This window comes from Hevea brasiliensis, chromosome 10 (assembly GCF_030052815.1).
Source record: "Hevea brasiliensis isolate MT/VB/25A 57/8 chromosome 10, ASM3005281v1, whole genome shotgun sequence".
NCBI classification, from domain to species: Eukaryota; Viridiplantae; Streptophyta; class Magnoliopsida; order Malpighiales; family Euphorbiaceae; genus Hevea; species Hevea brasiliensis.
The window spans coordinates 15,018,889-15,042,202 of NC_079502.1; the positions used below are offsets into that span (position 1 = coordinate 15,018,889).

The 23,314-nt window shown below is 34.2% G+C and overlaps 1 protein-coding gene and 1 long non-coding RNA gene across 2 annotated transcripts; one reads left to right on the top strand and one right to left on the bottom strand.

The window, feature by feature from the left end:
• Positions 1 to 8,003: 8,003 nt before the first annotated feature.
• On the bottom strand, positions 8,004 to 9,083 carry LOC131169498 (uncharacterized). The gene is made up of 2 exons (XR_009140437.1): positions 8,804 to 9,083; positions 8,004 to 8,225 (listed from the first exon to the last, which is right to left on the bottom strand). It is a non-coding gene; the product is annotated as an uncharacterized LOC131169498 (long non-coding RNA).
• A 3,679-nt stretch (positions 9,084 to 12,762) lies between these two features.
• Positions 12,763 to 20,047, top strand: LOC110631550 (zinc finger CCCH domain-containing protein 3). The gene is made up of 7 exons (XM_021779421.2): positions 12,763 to 13,296; positions 13,963 to 14,129; positions 14,328 to 14,381; positions 16,259 to 16,375; positions 16,488 to 16,799; positions 18,238 to 18,513; positions 19,401 to 20,047. Exons 1-7 carry the CDS (start codon positions 13,212 to 13,214, stop codon positions 19,755 to 19,757), a joined length of 1,368 nt encoding a protein of 455 aa, XP_021635113.1. The 5' UTR covers positions 12,763 to 13,211; the 3' UTR covers positions 19,758 to 20,047.
• Positions 20,048 to 23,314: the final 3,267 nt, after the last annotated feature.

Genomic DNA, 23,314 nt, shown 5'->3' on the forward strand with positions numbered 1-23,314 from the left:
AACTTTGTAATTTCATTCTATTCAAATATTTATTCTATAATTTTAACAATTTTATTATAAAGTCAAAAGTTTCAATAGTATAACGCTAAATCATTAGACATCACTCTTATTCCTTATCAGTTAATTAATATTTTTTATTTGTCTTTCTGTAGGGTTGTTCTTTATGTAGAGTCATGTATTTTTTTGTTAAACTTGCATTACAAGTAATGTTACAATAGTAAAATTATGAATTTCAAGTATCTGTGTGATACTTTTTTTAAACTAATAATTAGAATTAAAGCTTGCATAAAACTAATCAACTGAGGTATTTGTCTTTAAATTAGACATGAATTCTACTAATATATAGAGAGTTTATTTCAATTAACATATATATATATATATATATATATATATATATATATACTCCTTACCTTATTATATAAATAATAATTTGATATAATATTTATCCACTCATCATATGATATACTATTAGATAGTCAAAATCTATAATTGAAAAAATGTTAAACTGCCCTTTTATAATAAACACTAAATTAATTAACAACATTAATCCAATTAAGTTAAATTAAATTATTATTTTCTATTTAAATTGTCACGACCCAACCTATGGGCCGAACCGGCACTAGGACCTGGGCCAACCTAAAGCCCCCGAGGCCCGTAGTAAGCCTAACTGTTCATTTACCCAATGCTGAGGCCCATTTGGGCCCAATTTCAAGAAAACAAACGGACAGAGTCCGGCCATAAAATGGACTTACCAACGGGGAGTTTTTGACTCACCCGACCTGTAAACACAATAAACAATCCATTGGGGAGCTCAGCTCACCCTCCACATACTCATCAACATAATAATAAATGGGAGCTCAGCTCCCTCATCCAATCCATCAAAACAGACTTAAAATATTAAGTTTACAGGTCCAACATGATAATAATATTACAGACCAAATTCAAATAATTACTGCTAACACATGCGGAAATTCTAGGAGTAAATAAAATTACACAAATATCGATAAACAACCTGCGAAGTATAAAAGCAGGTTAACCCAGAATAAAATATCCTCCTCGGCTCAGAAAATTTTTGAACAGAGTGAGCGTTCGACTCAGAGAGTAAAATATCAATTTTAATCATAATCTCTATAACTATCTAAAACTAATGCACCCTGTAGAGTGAAATGCAACATCCACATCATTTTCACATCATAACATCAAAAAGGAAATTTGGAGCACTCACACACCTTGTAGTATCAATCATAACATATGGGGTGATCCCTATCTGACTCTCTTAAATCCAACTGGTGCGGCCAATTACTCAAGCTCGGACTTCCACTTAATAACCAAATCGAGGTCCCAGAATTACTCAAGCGTGACTACCCCTCGAAGGATCGGGTCCCAATTACTCAAGCGTGGATCGCCTGGCCCTATCCATAGTCCACACCACATCACACGCACGCCACGCACGCCACGCTGCTGCTCCAAATTACCACAACAACATTCATGGCACATTATGATTATGAATGTAACATAATTCGTGCCTAGAGTTTAACTACATAAATATATGCATATAAGTGATGCATGGGCATGCTGAACATATAATAATATCGAAATTACAATTAAAATTAATATTTTACTCACAAACTTGACGACAAATTACTGTGGCGGCTGGGCGGAGGAAGAAGGCTGTCCCGGCTCACCTGACAATTACATTACATCTATTTAATAAATTTGACTCAATACAAACAAAGAAAAAGATCAAGTACGTCCTAAGTCGTGTCGAAAATCCGGCAGAGTCTCCCCTGTACCTAGGACCTACCCAACCTGCAAAAGGGCTAAAAAACGCACTTCTATATTCACAATCCATATATCAACAGTTCAATCATATCACACAGCCCCTCCTGGGCCCATCAAATCAATCACCCATCACAATACGCAAAATTTCAATTTAGTCCTTATTATTGATCATTTTTGCAAAAACTGCTCAAATAAGCTCTAAAAATTATAAAACTCTGCCCCGCGGTCCTTAGAAATATTACTAAGCTATTGCAAAAAGAATCGTAATTTTCTAAGCTACCACGAATATTTTATGGATTTTCAATCCTATTTAAGCACTAGAAAATTACGAAAAAGAAAGGTTCGGGTTTACCATTGCCGATTCCGACTTCGGGAACGCGCTCGGGATGCCTGACAATAGTGGGGTAGCCAAAACCTCGATCCAATTCGGAGACTTTTCCGGTAGTGCATGCGGCGAAATTCACATCCGGACAACTGTCGAATTTTCGCGAATTGAGGATACCTACACGAAGCCCAATAATAATATATAAAAAATCAGGGGTGTTACATTCTTCCCCCCTTACAGAAAATTCGTCCTCGAATTTTACACAAGGCAGAATAAAGCACATGATTATACATTGAACAGATAAGGGTACTTGCTACACATGTCCCGTTCTAACTCCCAGGTGCACTCTTCCACTGACTGACTCCTCCACAAAACCTTAACCATAGGGATCTGTTTTGATCTCAGCTGTCTCACTTGGTAGTCCACTATGGCTACAGGCTGCTCCTCAAATGTCAAGTTCTCTTTTAGCTCTATCACATCCGGCTGCAGTACATGAGAAGGATCGGGAATGTATTTCCTGAGCATGGAGATGTGAAACACGGGATGAACGTGAGAGAGGTTGGGTGGTAGCTCCAACCGGTAGGCAACTGCTCCAACTCTATCAGTAACCTCAAAAGGTCCAATATACCGAGGTGCCAACTTGCCCTTCTTTCCAAATCTCATGACTCCCTTCATTGGAGAAACCTTCAGGAATACATAGTCGCCCACTGCAAACTCCACATCCCTCCATCTGGGGTCTGCATAACTTTTCTGCCTACTGAAAGCTGTTTTCAGTCGTTCCCTGATTAAAGGAACTATCTCTGAAGTGTACTGCACTAGGTTTACATCATGCACCTTCGCTTCCCCCATTTCTGTCCAACACAGAGGAGACCTACACTTTCTTCCATATAGTGCCTCATAGGGCGCCATTCCTATGCTGGAGTGATAACTGTTGTTGTAGGCAAACTCCACCAAAGCTAGCTGATCATCCCATTGACCTCCAAAATCCAAAACACTCATGCGAAGCATGTCTTCCAGTGTTTATATTGTCCTTTCGGACTGTCCGTCTGTCTGAGGGTGGAAAGCCGTACTAAAGTTCAACTGTGTGCCAAGTGCCTCCTGCAACTTTCTCCAAAACCGAGAAGTGAACTGGGGCCCTCTGTCAGATATTATGGAAGCCGGAACTCCATGCAATCTGACTATTTCTCGAATGTAGAGCCGGACATACTGTGCCACAGAGTATGTAGTCTTTACAGGTAAGAAGTGAGCTGATTTGGTCAAGCGGTCTACAATTACCCATATCGAATCATATCCTCGCGTGGTACGAGGCAACCCAGTCACAAAATCCATAGTGATCATTTTCCACTTCCATTCTGGGATAGGGAGCTCTTGCAACTTCCCTGACGGTCTCTAGTGTTCAAACTTCACCTTCTGACAAGTCAAGCACTTGGACACAAAGTCTGCTATGTCTCTCTTCATGCCATTCCACCAATAGCTATCTTTCACATCATGGTACATCTTGGTGGAACCTGGGTGGACACTGTACTCTACAATTACCCATATCGAATCATATCCTCTCGTGGTACGAGGCAACCCAGTCACAAAATCCATAGTGATCATTTTCCACTTCCATTCTGGGATAGGGAGCTCTTGCAACTTCCCTGACGGTCTCTAGTGTTCAAACTTCACCTTCTGACAAGTCAAGCACTTGGACACAAAGTCTGCTATGTCTCTCTTCATGCCATTCCACCAATAGCTATCTTTCACATCATGGTACATCTTGGTGGAACCTGGGTGGACACTGTACAGTGTGTAGTGTGCCTCTCGCATGATTTCATTCCTGAGGTTGTCCACATCGGGCACACATATCCTAGAACCTTGCACTAGGGCACCATCATTGGCAAATCCGAACTCACCACCTTCACCTTGCTGTACTCTTTCTATAATCTTCATCAATTGTTGGTCTCGTTTGGGAAACTCTAACTCTGTCCCTCAAGTCTAGCCTCACCAAAAGTGAGCCAACGTATCCCTCATCCGAAAGATCTAGGATTAAACCTTGATCTATCAACTCATGTACCTCTGAATCAACGATCTCTTCTCTCTGTGAAATGTGCCAAAGCGCGAGAAAATTTTTACGCTTAAAGCATCTGCTACTACATTGGCCTTCCTGTGGTGGTACCGATGATGCAATCATAGTCTTTCAGAAGCTCCATCCATCTCCTCTGTCTCAAGTTTAAATCCCTCTGTTGGAAGATGTACTTTAAACTCTTGTGGTCGGTGTATATCTCGCACACTTCACCATACAGGTAGTGTCTCTAGATTTTAAGTGCAAAGACTACAGCCGCCATTTCCAAATCATGGGTGGGATAGTTCTGCTCATGCCTCTTCAGCTGCCTTGAAGCATAAGCCACTACTTTTCCATTCCGCATCAAAACACACCCTAGGCCAACTCTAGAGGCATCACAGTACACGGTGTATCCTTCACCGCTCATAGGTAGTGTTAACACAGGGGCAGTGGTTAGACACTCCTTATCCTCATCATTATAACTGACTCTATCGAGCTCTCTTCCTGTCTTTTGCATCTTATCCACTTCCCTTTTCCTATTTTTGGTATTGTTGGTATCATTTCAACCTGCTGTACTTATTCCTTAATTTTAGTCCTATCTCATCCTTACACCTTTTCCTTCAAAGATGTCTATCCCATCATCAACTTTAACTTTCTTTTTATTTCTTAGTCTTATCTTGAATACTAGTTTCATTACTTCAAGAATTCTAACCCTATGATTTACTCCTACCAAAGACATTCTTCACCTTATGTAACACTTATAATTACCCATAGAAAATTTTTTTTTTCTTGTATCCCCTTTTATCCAACTTAACTATCAGAACATTATCATTCCCTATCAGCCTTAGTAGGAAATTGCTTATCCTGGATGAATATGAGCCCCATAAACTATAAGTTCCATCTGAACTAACACGGCTGTAGGAAATATGTGTCATGCCTTAATACCAAACAAGAAACTTCACGTGATCATTCTCCTTAATATAATCATATATCGCCCATAGCTTTCTAAACTTCAACCTCAAATTACCCATCAGAACAATTTCATCTATTGAATCTCAACCATAAATAGTACTTCCTCCAGCTCATAGTTTAAAACAGTTGCAAGCCTTAGTAGCTAACTCAATTTAACTCCTGTCATTACTCTGTTCGTCCTTTCATACTTAATACTAGGTATGCACTTACTGTCATTCTCATATCAGGAAATTATGTATGAATTTGTGCCTACTAAACTCTCAATAACTAGGTCTCCTTGACTCAGTTTTTGTTCCTTATATAACCTTCTAGAACCAAAAGCACAAGCTAAACTTGAAAAGAAAGAAAATATCCTCTTATATTCAACTACACCCGATTGTCATATTATAACGTTTCACCTAAGTTTCTTGGTCTTTATCTCCAAATTTCATCATCTCCTAGCACAATTATGCTCTACCTATAAGTTATCATCTGCATAAACCCTTTACCATACAATTTTCCTTCTTGACATAATATTTTATAATTTATTAACTTTACTTATACTCGACCTATGATTCATATCTATCATCGTTTTTATTGTGCCCTTAACTTTTGTTGATTCCTGAAAGATTTCTCTCACTAATAAATTCTTCCAACACTAATTCCACCCTTATCTAGGGTCATTAATTTGATCCCTTAGACTGACTTTTATTCAACTTACTGCTTACTAACTTCTCTTTCTCTACCTATTTAGGTAGTCCGCAATACCATCGCACACCTTCTAACATTTACTCATTATTATTGTATTCCATACCTCCATCACTTTTCTCACTAATGTGATCCCATTTTGGGTTTTCCATCCTTGTCATTCTCCTTGCCAAGAATAACACTTAGCCTATCCTATATCTTAACTTTGTTTCTTTTATTATGCGCTCTTTAGGTTGTCCTTTCATTTATTTCCTTTGTCTTACCCAAAATAGAACTTGACTATTCTATCCCTGGTTCCATTCTTCTTCCTAACATAATAGTGCATTTGCTAACTATATCTTCGTAGTCTCTATCGCGTTATCATATGTCCGTGCTACTGATTTGGTCCTTTGACCACTCTAGCTAGTACTTCCACTAGCATTTAGATTATATTGCATCCGCAATCAATTGCCCAAACTTTCATTCTGCACTTTCTTTATCCATTGGCCTTCGTGATTTATCTTCGCTAATTTATTACTCTTAACACTATTATAATTAGATTATACTATTGTTTTGAATAATTTGAAATTAGAAAGGAACTCAGCAAATTACAGTCATACTTTTATTGTATGATCTCTATTCTTATCCTTTAACTTACATAATACCCTTAATACCTCGAGAACTGATTCTGCAGTAATTTTATTTATTATTATTTTTATTATTATTATTATTATTATTTTCCATGTTTACTCAATTCCAAAACTTAAGATTTCGGGCACCCAAACCCGTCATCCAATTCAAAGGATTTACATCCATCGTGATCTGATTATATATGATTCCTATAATGGAACTTGTATCCTCTCCAGCATACCCGAGCCAACTACTCTCTACCCACACTCTACAATCCCATATGGGACACTATTCCATAAGTCATCATTATCAGTAATAACCTTCGATCCATTCTCAAAAGATAGGACTATATCCTAACTTGTCGCAACAAAGGTACTACATCTACCACCTTGCCGTAACCATGTCAAGTTAATAACTCTTTTATCATATCATAGCTCTATAAATCATCAATTCATAGTTTCGACCTTCTCTAGGTAGTAGAGTTGTACTTTATTCCATACTGATACACACAAGGTATACTATTCTCACTCTATAAGTGTCACCTTTACTTTGCAACTAGTCCAAACCTGCAGTCCGATGGCAACTCTTGATGAAACTCTAGCTCATGTCAGTAATCGAGTCATCGACTCTAGTTATCACCCAACCGTGACCTTTCAATATTCTAACTCTAAACTCTTAGCCAGAGTTCCCAACTCCTCTGCAAATATAGAACTCGCTCGCATAATCGTACCAAAGCGAAGCCATCTCAAACACCCTCATTATGGAGCACCACGGGGATGCACGCACTCTACACAATAATCTCATGTCGATCAGTAATCTGCTTACAGAGCGGACATCGAGAATATTGTATAGTTACTACGATACGCCCCGGCGGACTAGGTCTCCTAATTTCTTATCTCTCCGAATCTTCTATTATCACAAACTTATTCTCGACGGGTCATCTACCGATGACCGCCAAGAGTGGTATCCTCATCCTTATCTAGGGCAACTGTATTTTTAAGACTCACTTTTATGTACTCGTGTCTTACAGAAATGGGCACACCATTTAAACCCATACCGACAAAAATATAACATTTCTTGGAGTACGTATCCTCATGATAGATCTCACATGTCTACTAACTCTATTTCACATTTACATGTACTCCACGAAAATCAAGACACTAAGCGAGGTAATCTTATATTTCCGAGGTATAACGTAGAATCTAGAAACAAAGAATTACAGAAAAGACGAAATGTAATCCTATACTCCGCATGTGACTCCTCGTCGACTCTTCCCAACACTTAGATACTTTTTCCCTATGAATGGGGAGCCTAAGCTCTGATACCACATTTGTCACGACCCAACCTATGGGCCGGACCGGCACTAGGACCTGGGCCAGCCTAAAGCCCCCGAGGCCCGTAGTAAGCCTAACTGTTCATTTACCCAATGCTGAGGCCCATTTGGGCCCAATTTCAAGAAAACAAACGGACAGAGTCCGGCCATAAAATGGACTTACCAACGGGGAGTTTTTGACTCACCCGACCTGTAAACACAATAAACAATCCATTGGGGAGCTCATCTCACCCTCCACATACTCATCAACATAATAATAAATGGGAGCTCAGCTCCCTCATCCAATCCATCAAAACAGACTTAAAATATTAAGTTTACAGGTCCAACATGATAATAATATTACAGACCAAATTCAAATAATTACTGCTAACACATGCGGAAATTCTAGGAGTAAATAAAATTACACAAATATCGATAAACAACCTGCGAAGTATAAAAGCAGGTTAACCCAGAATAAAATATCCTCCTGCGGCCTGTAAAAATTTTTGAACAGGAGTGAGCGTTCGACTCAGAGAGTAAAATATCAATTTTAACCATAATCTCTATAACTATCTAAAACTAATGCACCCTGTAGAGTGAAATGCAACATCCACATCATTTTCACATCATAACATCAAAAAGGAAATTTGGAGCACTCACACACCCTGTAGTATCAATCATAACATATGGGAGCTGATCCCCTATACAGCTCTCTTAAATCCAACCTGGTGCCAGCGAATTACTCAAGCTCGGACTTCCACTTAATAACCAAATCGAGGGTCCCAGCGAATTACTCAAGCCGTGACTACCCCTCGAAGGATCGGGTCCCAGCGAATTACTCAAGCCGTGACTACCCCGTCCTATCCATAGTCCACACCACATCACACGCACGCCAACGCACGCACACTGCTCCAAATTACCACAACAATATTCATGGCACATTAACAGTTATGAATGCAACATAATTCGTGCCTAGAGTTTAACTACATAAATATATGCATATAAGTGATGCATGGGCATGCTGAACATATAATAATATCGAAATTACAATTAAAATTAATATTTTACTCACAAACTTGACGACAAATTACTGTGGCGGCTGGGCGGAGGAAGAAGGCTGTCCCGGCTCACCTGACAATTACATTACATCTATTTAATAAATTTGACTCAATACAAACAAAGAAAAAGATCAAGTACGTCCTAAGTCGTGCCGAAAATCCGGCAGAGTCTCCCCTGTACCTAGGACCTACCCAACCTGCAAAAGGGCTAAAAAACGCACTTCTATATTCACAATCCATATATCAACAGTTCAATCATATCACACAGCCCCTCCTGGGCCCATCAAATCAATCACCCATCACAATACGCAAAATTTCAATTTAGTCCTTATTATTGATCATTTTTGCAAAAACTGCTCAAATAAGCTCTAAAAATTATAAAACTCTGCCCCGCGGTCCTTAGAAATATTACTAAGCTATTGCAAAAAGAATCGTAATTTTCTAAGCTACCACGAATATTTTATGGATTTTCAATCCTATTTAAGCACTAGAAAATTACGAAAAAGAAAGGTTCGGGTTTACCTTTGCCGATTCCGACTTCGGGAACGCGCTCGGGATGCCTGACAATGGTGGGGTAGCCAAAACCTCGATCCAATTCGGAGACTTTTCTGGTAGCTGGTCTGTCTGGCCAGAAATTCACAGATCCGGACAACTGTCGAATTTCCGCGAATTGAGGATACCTACACGAAGCCCAATAATAATATATAAAAAATCAGGGGTGTTACATAAATAAATATGTTATAATTATTTTAATATATGTAAACTCTAATTAAATTAAAAAAATAAAAATTATATGACAAGAAAAAAGAAAAGAAGTTTTTCTTTTTAAATTTTCACTGTAATAATACAATCTTATCTTTTTTAATTAATCATGATTATATCCAGTGAAAAAACTTCTTTTCAGTAAGTTTTATTATTTTTATTTTTTGTTAACTATATTTTTTTAATATTATAAATCTTTTAATATTATAAATAACATAAAAATTTAGAAGTATTTTTATCTATTTTAATTTGTAATAAAAAAAAAATTCATTCAACAGAAGCTAAATAGAATTTAAGTATAAATAGAATTAAGAATTTAAAATTTATATAAATTTTAAAAATAATTTAAATAATAAAAATTTATAATAAATTATTTTTTAATAACCAATTAAATTTTCTCTTTTGTATTTCATTGATAAATTATAGAAGGTATTTTTGATAGTGCTAATATTTTCCATTCCTTTATTTATTTATTATTATTATTATTTCATAAAAAATTGATTCTCTTGTTTTTGCAATTTTGTTCTATAAACTAGATAATTAAATTAAAATTTACTTATTTATAATCTGAAACAATGGTATCTCTCAGATTTGATTTCATTAATAGAATAAATTAGACACAAAATTCTATCAGTAAGAGATTAAATGAACAAAATAATATAAATTATACTCCATTCATCTCTCTCTCTCTCTCAACATATTTATCTACTCGCTCTCTTTGTTTGTTCTCTTTGTCTCTCTTTTCATATTCTCTTCTGCTCCTTTTCTTATCTCTCAAACGTTAAATAGATTAAAAAAAATTAAACAAAAATAATTTTTTTTCCTTTTTTTAATAAATATTACATAAAAAAATACAAAAAATCATATCATACTGCAAAATTATATAAAATAAAAGGATATTTTATTATTTGATATTTGAATTTTGACTGATATTATAATTTAATTTTTATATTTTAAAAATTAAAAATTTTTATTTATTACTTATATTTTCATCAAAATAGGAGAAAATTTTCTCTAATATTATCATCATTTTAAATGAAAAAATGAATATTCTTTTTATTAATTAAGAACAATTTATTTATTTATTTGATAATTATTACAATTTATTTATTTTTTTATTAACTTTGTTCTCATTAAATTTTTTTTTAATTTTTTTATAGAACTAAATAAAATAATTTATTTAATAATAATTAATTTAATTGATAAGAAACATATATGAGGAATTATATCGTTTAATTTTTAGCATACATGAAGCATATCATAATATTTATTAAATTTCAAAAATTAAATAATAAATTTTTTTAATTAAATAAAAAATATATTTATTTTTTACTTAAACTCGTAATAATAATAATGAATGAAAAAGTTTTAATTTTAATAAAAATATAAATAAGAGACTATGTTAATCAAAATTTACGAAATAAATAATAAATTTTTTAAATAAAAATAAAACAAAATAAACGTACAAAATATAGATATTTTCTTTTCCCATTTAGCGATTTCGCGCCCTTTAACATCTTCAATGACATAAATGCCCCCAACTTCTATTCCGATCGGGACAACCGTCTTAGGGGTTAGTACTGTCATTTCAATAAGCACAATAAGGGGAATTTTACATGGGTCCCACAGAGAATTCAAATCTAATGGCCCACATCTCACAGTTGCCCCCTCAAGTTCGCGCGCTGTGACGGTGACGTCTTGTTTTTTTATTTTTATTTCTTAGTTTCTTTTACCTTTGCCCACTTCAATAACCAAAATTGCATGCCGTGGTACTCACGCCTCCCTCCACCAGCGTGCATTTAAGACGAGTGCAATGACGTAAATACCCCTGGATACACATCTGATCTTTCCATGAAGTTTACGCTCCTTTATCGTTTCTGGTTGTAACTTGTAATTTGGTTCCACTTGTATTAGACTAATCCTGTTTAATTTTAATTTGATGTACTATTTGCTTTGAAACTGCACACTCCTCTAAATTATTATTTAAATTATTAATATTAATTTTTTTTAATAAAAATAATTAATTTTAAAAAGATTAAAGTATATTAATTAATTTTTTTAACACAATAATTATTTTTATAAATTTTTATAACTCATTTTATTACCTTTATTTCTTTCTTAATTATATGAGATAAAGAGTAAGTTAGTTAAATTAATAAAAATTTTATTATAAATTATGTGATTTTATTGATTTTTTAATTATAGTATACGAACTTTGAACGATAGATTAAAAATATATAGAAATAGTATAAGTCACTTTACTTACTATTTATATATTAACTTATAAATATGTCTATATTTTATATATATTAAAAAAGTAAAATTCAGTAGTTATAAAAATAATTTAATAATATTAGATATTTAATTTTTAATGAAGTAACATGAGTGAAGAATACTCAACTCAACTCAACTCAACTCAACCTTTATCTCAAAAATTTGAGGTCGGCTATATGGATTTGCTTTTTCCACTCTGAACGATTTTGAGTTAAATCCTCAAAAATGTGTAATGCTTCTAAGTCATATTGTACTACTCTCCTCCAAATCAATTTAGATCTAATTCTTTTTTTCTTTTTATCCTCTAACCTAATGTGCTCTATTTGTTTAACTGGAGTCTCCGTATGTCTAACATGAGTGAAGAATATATTAAAAAAATAATGAATATAATTTATTACTTTAACTATATTAACTATGTTTTCTTAAACTATGGGATAGAAAGAGAAAAAAAAAATGTAATTTGTAGTTTAACTTTTAAAATATGACAAAAATTACAGTTTAAAATTTCTATTTTCTATAAAAAAATATATCATTAACAAAATAGTTCTTATGTTAAAATCTACTAAAATTTTTTATTTGAATTGATTGCTTCAATTTTCGTTTCACTGACTGTGAGTTTTAATAGAAATACTATTTGTTAATAAAAATATATCTCATGGTTTAATTTATTTCTTATAAAAATAAATAGATTAAATTGTAATTTTTGTCATATTTTAGGGACTACATTGTAAAATCTCAGAAGAAATTTCTCACGCAAGAGGGCTATTCAGTCAACTTTGTCAAGCGAGAAGAAAGTAATTTAGCGTTCTTAATTTTTCATAATACAGTTATTAACGGAAATTAATTGCAAGGCAAGCTTCAGTGACAGTATTGTAATTTCGAAATTTAAAATGATTTTCTTTTTGTATATAATTTATTTTTCGTTTCACACACATTCACAGAGATCCGAAATTGCCCTCTCATATACTTCCTTCTCAGTCCGGGAAAAGGAAAAAGAAAAAGAAAAATTATGATGAGTATAGGACAGAGAGAAAAGGAGGGGAATTTAATCAATTTGGAATATATTTCTACGATTTTGCCATTGATTCCTTCATAACTTACCTATTCAGCATTGCTTTCTTGAGCTTTTTTCATCTCTTCAATTTCACCGAAACTACCTTTGATCACATCTTTTCTTTCTTCTTTTTTATTTTTGTTTTTGAAATTTTCCCATTTTAAATCATACCCTTTTTTTTTTTGTATTTTTTTAAGTTTTTGTTTTTCTTGCTTTGATTAGTTGATTTTGGTCTTGTGTGGTTTGATTGTTTATTCGAAGGTAAACAGAGAAGAAGAAGCAGAAGAAGAAGAAATCGAGACTAGTTATTTTATAGGAATTTTGTGTTACCGATGCCAGATAATAGTAATAATAACAACAAAAATAGGCAGGTTAAGAGCAATGCTTTGCCAAATCAATCTCCTGATAATATTGAAGGTACCAACGTATTTTTCAGCTATTTTTTGTTTAGAGCAGATAAGATCTGCTTTTTTTTTGTTTTGTTTTTTTAATAATATTTGGGAGTATGTTTAATTCAGTGATTATTGAATTAGATGATCATAGTTTATTGGTTTGTTATTATTATCAAACATGACAATGCATATTGTTGTTAAATGCTTAGATTTTTTTAGAAGGTTAGGTGGTGTTGTTAATTTAATTTTGTTTTTAATAATTTGTTTTGTTTGTGATGAATGTCATATTATTCTTGCTGCTTGATTAAAATTGTTTGAATTTTGCGTATTTGCAATCCCTTATGATGATTTTTGGGTTTCTGGTTTTGAGAGTTTTGGTCGTTGAAGAGACATGTCTGAATTCAGTGCCGTAGCTCTTTCTTGCTTGGTATGTGCTTGTCGCATGTGGGTTTTTGGTTTTGAGAGCTTCTATGTTTACCTTTGCAGTGGGTATAAATGCTTGTGGGGTTTCTGCTTTGTTGTTGCAATCGAATTTTATGATCTGTTTTCTGTTCTGTTGAATTGAGTTGTTTTTAGAACTTTTCTGATGTTTGCTAAAATGTGGTTTTTTGCTTTGGTCAATTACATGATGGCTATGCAGGCCTTAAGAAGTTAGAACTTGATTTGTTTGAGCTTTATTTGCATATTGCAGATGCAATTTGGAGGTTGAAAATCCACGATAATCAGGAACAAGGTGGTATGGCTCCATCAAGTGCATACCCAGATCGCCCTGGTCAACCAGATTGTGTCTATTATCTAAGGACTGGATTATGTGGTTATGGAAGTAACTGTCGTTTTAATCATCCTCCTGCTGCACAGGTGATAAAATTTTTTTACTTAAGTTCTTACTTTCTCGCTGCATTTATAGTGTGTTGCTTTATAATGCTTTGTGTGCTTTCAAGTGATTGGTTTACAATAATGTGTATTCTGTGGGATCTGCTTGATGTTGATATTTTCCCTTTTTTTTTTGCTTGGGCTTAAGAGTTTAATTTTCTTATCAAGTTATTATGTGTACAGGGTACTCAATTTATAGAAGAACTTCCAGAAAGAGTTGGACAACCTGATTGTGGGGCAAGTTCTTTTCTATTCTTTGCTGTAAAATATTGTCCTACTTGAGTTTTGTAATAGATGATGACAGAAATTTTACCATAACAGCAATATATTATGTTTGTTTGTCTGGTTATGTTTGTTGAATTATGTTATTGGAGATTTTATTTGAATTAACTCAGAGGTTCATTTCTTTATTTGGACTAGTGAAGTCATTCAAGAGATGAGATGAGGGAAAAAAATGATGGGGCAATCCTTGTATAAGTTGCTTACAATATCTCGTTAGGTTACCTGTTTATTGAGGCTGATAATCAAACTCAATCCTGAACCGGAACAAGTACAGGAATAGAACATGCAAAACCACAAAAACTTATTAGCATAACTAGCAACAAGCAAACAACAACATGCCCTTATTGCACATGTATCTTTGTGAATTTCAGCTCTGGCATTCAGCCTCTATCATCCCAACCTTGCTTTCTATACTTGCTACCTGTAGATATAAGCACTCTAGACTAGTTGAACAATATGACGGCAAAGTTATTACCTTTGAGATGCTGCTGCCCAAGTTCCCCCTTTCAGTCTATCACAGCACTATCAGTTCTGTAAAATATATTTCCTAACTGTTTTAGCAAAACTTCCACTAGAGATCTATCTTTGGTTTTTGAATTGCCTTTAAAATATAGATGAGATAGTAGGATCATGCCAATCATGGATGGTGCTATAAAAGTGCATTGAAGAATCTGAGGCAAGAACCATTTTGACATAGACCAAATGGCTTTCCCTGTTATCTTGTATGTTTTTCCCCTGGATTAATTAACCATAGAAAATTATTTTGGAATTCACAGTCCAAATCACCAATTCCTGCTCATCTTGACTAGGATAAATCACTTGAAAGTACTTGGAAGTGAAATAAATAGTCTTCTCTTGCCAGCTGCTGGCTGATTCCATTTACCATTGTCAATGACGTCAACAACCTTGTCTTGCATAGAGCAGAATCATACATAATTCTTCTGCTGTATGATTGCACTCTGTAGGATGGCAATTATGAATATCATAGAAAATTGTTATCTCCAATTCCTGTCTTTTTGTCCCTGCAAAAGAGGGTCTAGCTTGGTCTCTTGGTTTGAGTATTGTTTAGAAGGTACTCCAATTATTACATTTTGACATGTTGCTTCTATAATGAATTTTCTGAAGGTAATGCAATAATTTTTTTTCCAACAAGTGATTGGTGAGCACAAAACTTTTTATTTTTGGCAATTCAAGTTTCTAATTGAAAATTATTCTATCTGATATTCTATATTAGGATTAAATGTATGGCTTTTGTTATTATAATGCATTTTTGCCGCAAGAATATGTTATGACATTGAACCATAATTAGTTATTTGAGAGGAACAGTTGCGGCAACAGATAAATATAAAGGATTTTAGTTAAATGAAGTTTTTAAGGAGTGTGACAATATTCAGCTTTTTAGGTCATTGCAGTTTGTTATGATTATTTAGTCATGTTTTTCTAATTCCAGTTTAGTCTATTCAGGTGGCTTGATATAAACCTTTGTGTTGAGGTACCAAGAAAGATATGAGATTCATATATTGGTTTAGATATAACTTTTTTAATCAGTAACCAGTTATCTATGGTTTAGTAAACTAGATTAGATGAAACTTGTATCAAATGTGACCTTTTCGGTTTGATATTCATGTATGATGTATCCTCTGCCAATGGTTAGCCAGTTGGCTAATTGAGAAACCAGTGATAGCTAATGTCATGTAGCTTTGCTTGAACAGTTTGTATGTATGCTAACCTCTGTAACCTCCTAAATTCTAGGTAAATAAGAAAGTATAACATATGATCAAACCTTTCTTTTGATCTGGTTTGATCTTCTAATAGTTTGAAATTCATTGCAGTACTATTTAAAGACAGGGACCTGCAAATATGGTTCAACATGTAAATATCATCATCCAAGGGACAGAAATGGTGCAGGGCCAGTTTCATTTAACATTCTAGGTCTTCCTATGCGCCAGGTGCTTACTACCCATTGTATCTAATAATACTTTAAATTTATTCACCCCCTTGGTTTTGCCAAAATGCATTAGATGCTGCAGACCATTACAACTTTTATTATTTAATTTCCAGGATGAAAAGTCGTGTCCTTATTACATGCGGACTGGATCATGTAAATTTGGAGTTGCATGTAAATTCCACCATCCCCAGCCTGTACCACTTGGAGCTGGGTTGCCTTTGACTGGACCTGCTGGCTCTGGGCCTATGGGATCATCAATTGTGCCTTCATCAGGTCTGCCTTATGTGGGTGGGCTTCCAACTTGGTCATTACCAAGAGCACCATATGCGTCTGGCCCTCATCTACAAGGTCCACAGGCATATATGCCTGTTGTTCTTTCTCCTTCTCAGGGTGTCGTTTCAGCACAAGGCTGGAACACCTATGTGGTAAGTAAATGATCTCTAAAGTTTTGTTTTTTCCATAAATAGTCAGTTGAATTTACATAAATGTGATGTGCTTGTAGGGATGATTCATGGTTGTATTATCCTTTCACTAAAGTTGATTGACATTGTGAGTGGGATTTATTCATGATAAACTTAAATTCTCTTCAAGTACCAGAACACACATGCACACACAAACACCTGTAGTCTTTTGATTGAATTTAAGTCAACTGTGGAATTTAAGATGAGTGAATTGGTGGTTGGATGCTCTTAATTTGTGGAAATTTCAGACAAATAATTATTATGGAGACAATTACGTAATGTGTTTGAAATCAGTAAAAATTATTCCCCTTACTGTTGTTTGACCTTCACATTTCTGTTTTATGGGTCTGTATGATTGCATTTTTAGGTTCTTGCTATGCTAAGGACATGACTTTGTTAGGAGACTGCTGTTGTTAGGGTGTAATGATTGAACCTTTTGGGTGCTTCTTACTGGACAATGCAAACCCAAAATCTATTTCCATAAATAAGCTTGCTGTTTAGGTGCTTCAGCTTTAAGTTGTCCTTGTATTGTGAAGAAAGTTATTTATTGACACATTGATATCCTACATCAATATGGCCTCTTTCAAGATGTGTGGTTTTGCCAGGCAATTTCTGTTGTGGGGGAGTGTAGTGGTTGGGGTGAAGGTCAAATGCAAATTGTGTCGTTTATAGAACGAATGTAATCCTAAAAGTACAAAGGACTTGGAAAGTTGATATGCTTTCTATTTATTGAATTTAACTTCTTTCAGTTGGTAAGTAGCAACAGAAGGTAAGTATTTTAATTATGTAAAAATGAGGTAATGCATTATCTGGTGATTGGTGGTACCATGCTTGGTAAATTACTTACATGTGATATAGAATTAGGGAAAGAGAAAACAGAAAACAAGAGAAGCACTTTTTAAAAACTAAAGTTTCGATCAATCATTCAATAATGGCCAAGTTCCAATTGCTAACTAGGATGTTTTGTGTAGGCATCAAAGCAATTAAAAATTAGAAAACCTAAATCAAACAGGATTGGGGAAATATTTCTAGAACACCTAATATCTGTAAATTTAAAAACTCGAAATAAAACTCAAGTAATAAAATTTTCTAGAACATCTAAATAATAAAAATTAATAATTAAGTGGAAAATTTTCTCAAATTTCCTTTCCTTGTTTGCATTAGCATCTTAATAAAAAATTGTAAGTTGATGCAGTTACATTTTACGTATGATTCCAGGCATGCACACATATAGTGTCATCTGGCAATGTTGACTACACATACAAGAAATCGTTTGATTGGAACTTCTTTTATTATTTATTATTTGATTTTTTTTAACTTTCATTTTTGTAGCATTTTTTTTAATTACATTTTGTTGGCAAAGGCCTTCCCCCCCAACGTCATGCTCTTATTTGTCAATCAGGGAAACTTGAGCCCCTTGTCTTCTGCCAGTGTTCTCGGATCCAGTCTTGTTTACAACTCCAGGGATCAAGGTGAGTCAGGATCTAGTGGGCAAATTCATTTGCTATCAACAACCACCTCCCATCTTCCTGAGAGACCTGATCAACCAGAATGTCGGTATTTTATGAACACTGGGACCTGCAAATACGGATCTGACTGCAAGTACCATCACCCTAAAGAAAGAATTGCGCAACTAGCAACAAATTCTGTTGGCCCACCTGGTCTTCCCTCAAGACCTGTAAGTTTCAGATTTATTTTGTGTTCAGTGACGTTCCGTGGTTTGCACACTAGTTTCAGAATTTACTTGAACATATTATGTATGATGGATAAATTTCAACAACTGTCCCTGAACTTATATAGTTGTAACACTACAGTCCTTCAACTTTAAAATGTAACATAAAACCTCCTAAACTTTCAAATTTTGCACAGTAAAATCCCTCTGACTTTCAATTATTGAATTTTCAGTTAGAAACTAATATAAATAGCTTCCGCATGGCGCTTAGTCAACGTGTCTCTCTTATCTCTCATGCAAAGTGTAAAATTATTCTCTCTACACATAAAAAATTATTCTATCTATAGAGAGAAGAATGATTCAATTTGCACATGGCTTGAAAGAAAAAAGAAAAATACTTTTTAAGCTCTATGCTATAACTGTCCAGATCAGCATCTAACTGAAAAATCGGTAATTGGAGGTTAGAGGGATTTTACTGTACAAAATTTGAAAGTTGATAGGGTTTTATGTTATATTTTTAAGTTTAGGAACTGTAATGCTACAACTAGATAAGTTTAGGGACAGTTGTCAAAATTTATCCTATGTATAATGAAAGAATTACTAATGGCAATTGCCAGAGTGCAACTATTGGTATTTGGATTGTGTGAGACACATGCTAGGCCACTGTGCATGCAGTGCACATATGATCCAGGTGTCTCAAATGCCCATGAGAATTATTTTCAATGATGATAGGGAAAGGGTAAACATTACTGTTTCTTGTAATTTTATTCCTGTTATGATTACATCAGCATTCGTTCCTTCTTGGTCAACTATTTAAATATTCATACTATATCTATTCTTGATTGGAAATTAGTGAATGATTTTGCCATGATTTGTTGCTCTTTTAAATGCAGGCACAACCTGTCTGTTCAAACTACAGTATGTATGGACTCTGCAAATTTGGTCCAACTTGCAGATTTGATCATCCTTCCCCTGGATATCCTTATAGCTACAGTTTGAACCTGCAGCCTGTATCTATATTTGATTCCTCTCTCTTAACTCATCCAAGAATGTCAGCACCAGCTCTTTCAGCTGAAAGTCCTGTCTCTCTATCATCAAAATTTCCTGGTTGGGTCCGGAATCCTGATGGTGCAAGCAACAAACGTCAAAATTCAAATGCAAATACAAAGATTGCTGATGATCAACCTGAGCAGGCCAGTTCTCCACCACCACACTCCTCGCAGGCTTCTTCAGAACCATCGCATGATTAATTCGGAGTTGGTTGAGATTACTTATTTTTGTTTTGTTGATACATTTTGATATTTGGTACTTTTAAAGGAGATTTTTGTGACATGTACATCCTGGCCCCCCCTTTTTCACCTGTGGTTATGCGGAGTGTGATAGGTTGTTTTGAAACCAAATGTGAAGAGCAAAATCCGGGGGCATTGGAAAGCATTTTTTGTTGTGAATAAAATGCAGGTGAAAATTTGTAATATTCCTTTCTGGGATGTCTCTTTGCTTGACTGATATTTGTTAGTGATGATAAAAGATTTTGCTAGAATATTATGATTTATGTTGCTGATAGGTGAGGAAGTTTTGCAGAGTGCTTAAGCTTTTTGCCTTTTACATGATACAGTTGAAAATATTGGCTAGGTTGAAAATTTTGGTATTTAACAAGAATGTCTTACTTTGGTCAAATAATCTTAACAAGTTTTGAACATTAAATAATTAATGGTTTTGGTCATGAATGATAGAACCTGTGTTTCATCCTCGGTAGTTCAGAAAGATGATGAGGAACTGCATTCATTCCATGTCAGTTGGAGGAAGTACCATATCAAGGACTTCAGATGGGCTTGGCTTTGTAATTTGCAGGATGCAATCCGCGTTGAGCTAGAAATTTTTAGTCTTAGAGGGGCAACATAGATGTGTTATAATTGTTTCAGTGACTGGAATTGTTAAACATGTGATGGGATGGGATGGGATATGTACATATGATAGAGAGTTATAAGTGATTGATGACCAAGGAAAGCAGCTGTCCAACATAGTTGTTCAGCGTAGCTTATCAGGAGTTCTACCATTTAGGGAGAGCTGGGAAGGGATAGAGAGAAGAACTTCCATGATTTAGAGTACCTCTTTCAAGGCGTAAGAAGTTATCATAATCATGATAAATGTGATAAATTATTTTTTAGTTATTGAGTTATATTAAAATGATCACATACGTTCGTAGCTTAACTTGATTTAGTGGTTAATGATATGTTATTCACCTAATAGACGTCAGGTTTAAATATTGGCCCTCTCAATCTTTCTACAAATAAAAAAAAGCACATATATCTCTTTATTTTTAAAAATCAATAGTTTAGTCCATGTATTTTAATTTTGTCAAATTGAAAGTTATTTCATCTAATTTTCCATTAATTGTTTAAGAAATAACCAAATTATCCTTAAAAGTAATTAAATTACTTTTTCATACTTAGATTACATTGAAACTAATGGATAAATTTCAACAATTATCCCTGAACTTATATAATTGTAACACTACAGTTCTTTAATTTTAAAATGTAATATAAAACTCCCTAAATTTTCAAATTTTGCACAGTAAAATTCTTTTTACTATCAATTACTGATTTTTCCTTTAGATGTGAATAGTTCTCGCATGACACTTAGTCAACATTTCTCTCTCCTCTCTTATACAAAGTGTAAAATTATTCTCTTTATGCATGAAAAATTATTCTGTCTATAGAGAGAAAAATGATTTAATTTACACATGGATTGAGAGAAAAAAGAAAAACACTGACTAAGCTTCATTCTAAAACTGTCTAGGCCAGCGTCTAATTGAAAAACTGATAATTAGAGGTTAGAGGGATTTTACTGTGTAAAATTTGAAAGTTGATAGGGTTTTATGTTGCATTTTTAAGTTGAGGGATTGTAATGTTACAACTAGATAAGTTCAGGGACAATTATCAAAATTTATCCTAAAACGAACACATGTTTCCCTGCTTTTAAAAAATTAGTAGTTTAATTCCTATATTTTGATTATGTGAAATTGAAAAGAAAATACACTCTTTCAAATATTGATGGAGGGAATTTGAGTTTGGAGTACAGAGGCATATGCAAAGCATGCATTCCTCAAGAAGCAAAACTCTGCCCACCAATCCAAAACCATCTGTGTAATGCCCTCACCGTAGGTAGTCCATACATTTTACTATTCCGACAACTAATGTCTGTTCAAACAGTTAAAATGTCTGGAACTATACCTAAACTATAGTAAGGAGGCATAAATTGAAAGAATAAATGTTAAGAAAATATTGGAAAAATTTAGAGGAAATAAAGAAAAATTAAGAGAATTTATTTATTTGGTACAAAAATAATAAAAATAACCCGATATGTACTATGAAGGGCATTTTGGTCATTTTCACCCCTAGATGTGAATTTTGACCTAAATGTCAAATTAAAATTTAGAGAATGAAATAATTAAAATAAATTAAAATTACAAGTTTATGAATTTGAATTAGGAAAAAGAAGAAGAGAAAAGAAAAAAAAAAAGAAAAGAAAAGAAAAGAAAAGAAGCTAAGCTTATGACATAAAAAAATAAAGTACAATAAAAATACATATATGTATGATACAAGAGACAAAATCTACCTACCACAAGTCATCTTCCTCACCTCTCTCTTCTCTCTCCCTCTCTTTGAGCCGTCCACCATGGGAGCTCTCTCCCTCCATTTTTATTCTCCTTAAAGCTTGATTTTCCAAGCTTTCTCCTCCCCAAAACCCATAGTCCCCTTCATTAAAAAGTTAGCCCACTCCATAAGGAAGCCATTGATAGTGAAAAGAAGAAGAAAAGTTGAAGTTTAACAAGTTACCCAAGAGGTTAGTGCCTAATCTTCCTTTCTTCCTTTATTAATCCTTGAGTTAAGGTTAAAATGAAGTGAAGTTTGTAAGAAACTAAAAGAAGTAGTTGAGTTTATGAGGGGAATGAATTTTTGGTACCCATGGTGAGTGATGGTTTTTAATGACTATGATGTATATCAAGTGATTTAATGATGTTGGTTGATGCATTTATAAGTATTAGAAGTTGATTTACATTGAGATTTTATGAGGTTGAAATTGTGAGTTAGGGTTTGACCTAACTTTGATATTTTTGTATTATACCATGTAATTGGGATTGTTGAGATGTGTTGATGATATTTAGAAGTGCCTTGAATGTCAAATTGAAGTAAGGAAGTTGGAGGAGAAATGAATTATTGGAAGTGCTATTTTCTACAGGTTGTGTTTGTTGAGGGCAGTATACATTTTAGGCCATAAATGAAATTGTGTGACCCCAATTGGTATGAGGCCAATTGGAGGTGAAACTAGACCCAAAATAGCCCATATTCTATGAAGAAACCATGCCCAAATTCTGTCCAAATCTTGACCTAAATACTGCCTAAATCCGGATTACCCTGTAACCCAACCCAGAAAATGACCAAATGAACAGTACGTGTTCATTTGGTCATAACTCTCTCTATACTGGTCCAAATGACCTAAAATTTCACCAATGGAAAGTTTAGACATAGGGCTACACTTTTCATGAGGACCACTTAACCCAGTTTTTCCTTTAACCAATTCAAATTGTTAGCACAAGTTGGGTCACTGAACTGCCAACCCAGAAAATGACCAAATGAACAGTATATGTTCATTTGGTTATAACTCTCTCTATACTGGTCCAAATGACCTAAAATTTCACCAATGGAAAGTTTAGACATAGGGCTACACTTTTCATGAAGACCACTTAACCCAGTTTTGCCTTTAACCAAAGGGTCACTGAAACTGCCAACCCAAAAATGACCAA

Excerpts from the sequence above, each read along its gene's own strand:
- LOC110631550 (XM_021779421.2), top strand. The coding sequence starts at position 13,212 with ATGCCAGATAATAGTAATAATAACAACAAAAATAGGCAGGTTAAGAGC. Across the intron at positions 16,376-16,487 it reads TAGGTCTTCCTATGCGCCAG|GATGAAAAGTCGTGTCCTTA; the intron begins GTGCTTACTACC and ends TTTAATTTCCAG. Across the intron at positions 18,514-19,400 it reads CTGGTCTTCCCTCAAGACCT|GCACAACCTGTCTGTTCAAA; the intron begins GTAAGTTTCAGA and ends TTTTAAATGCAG.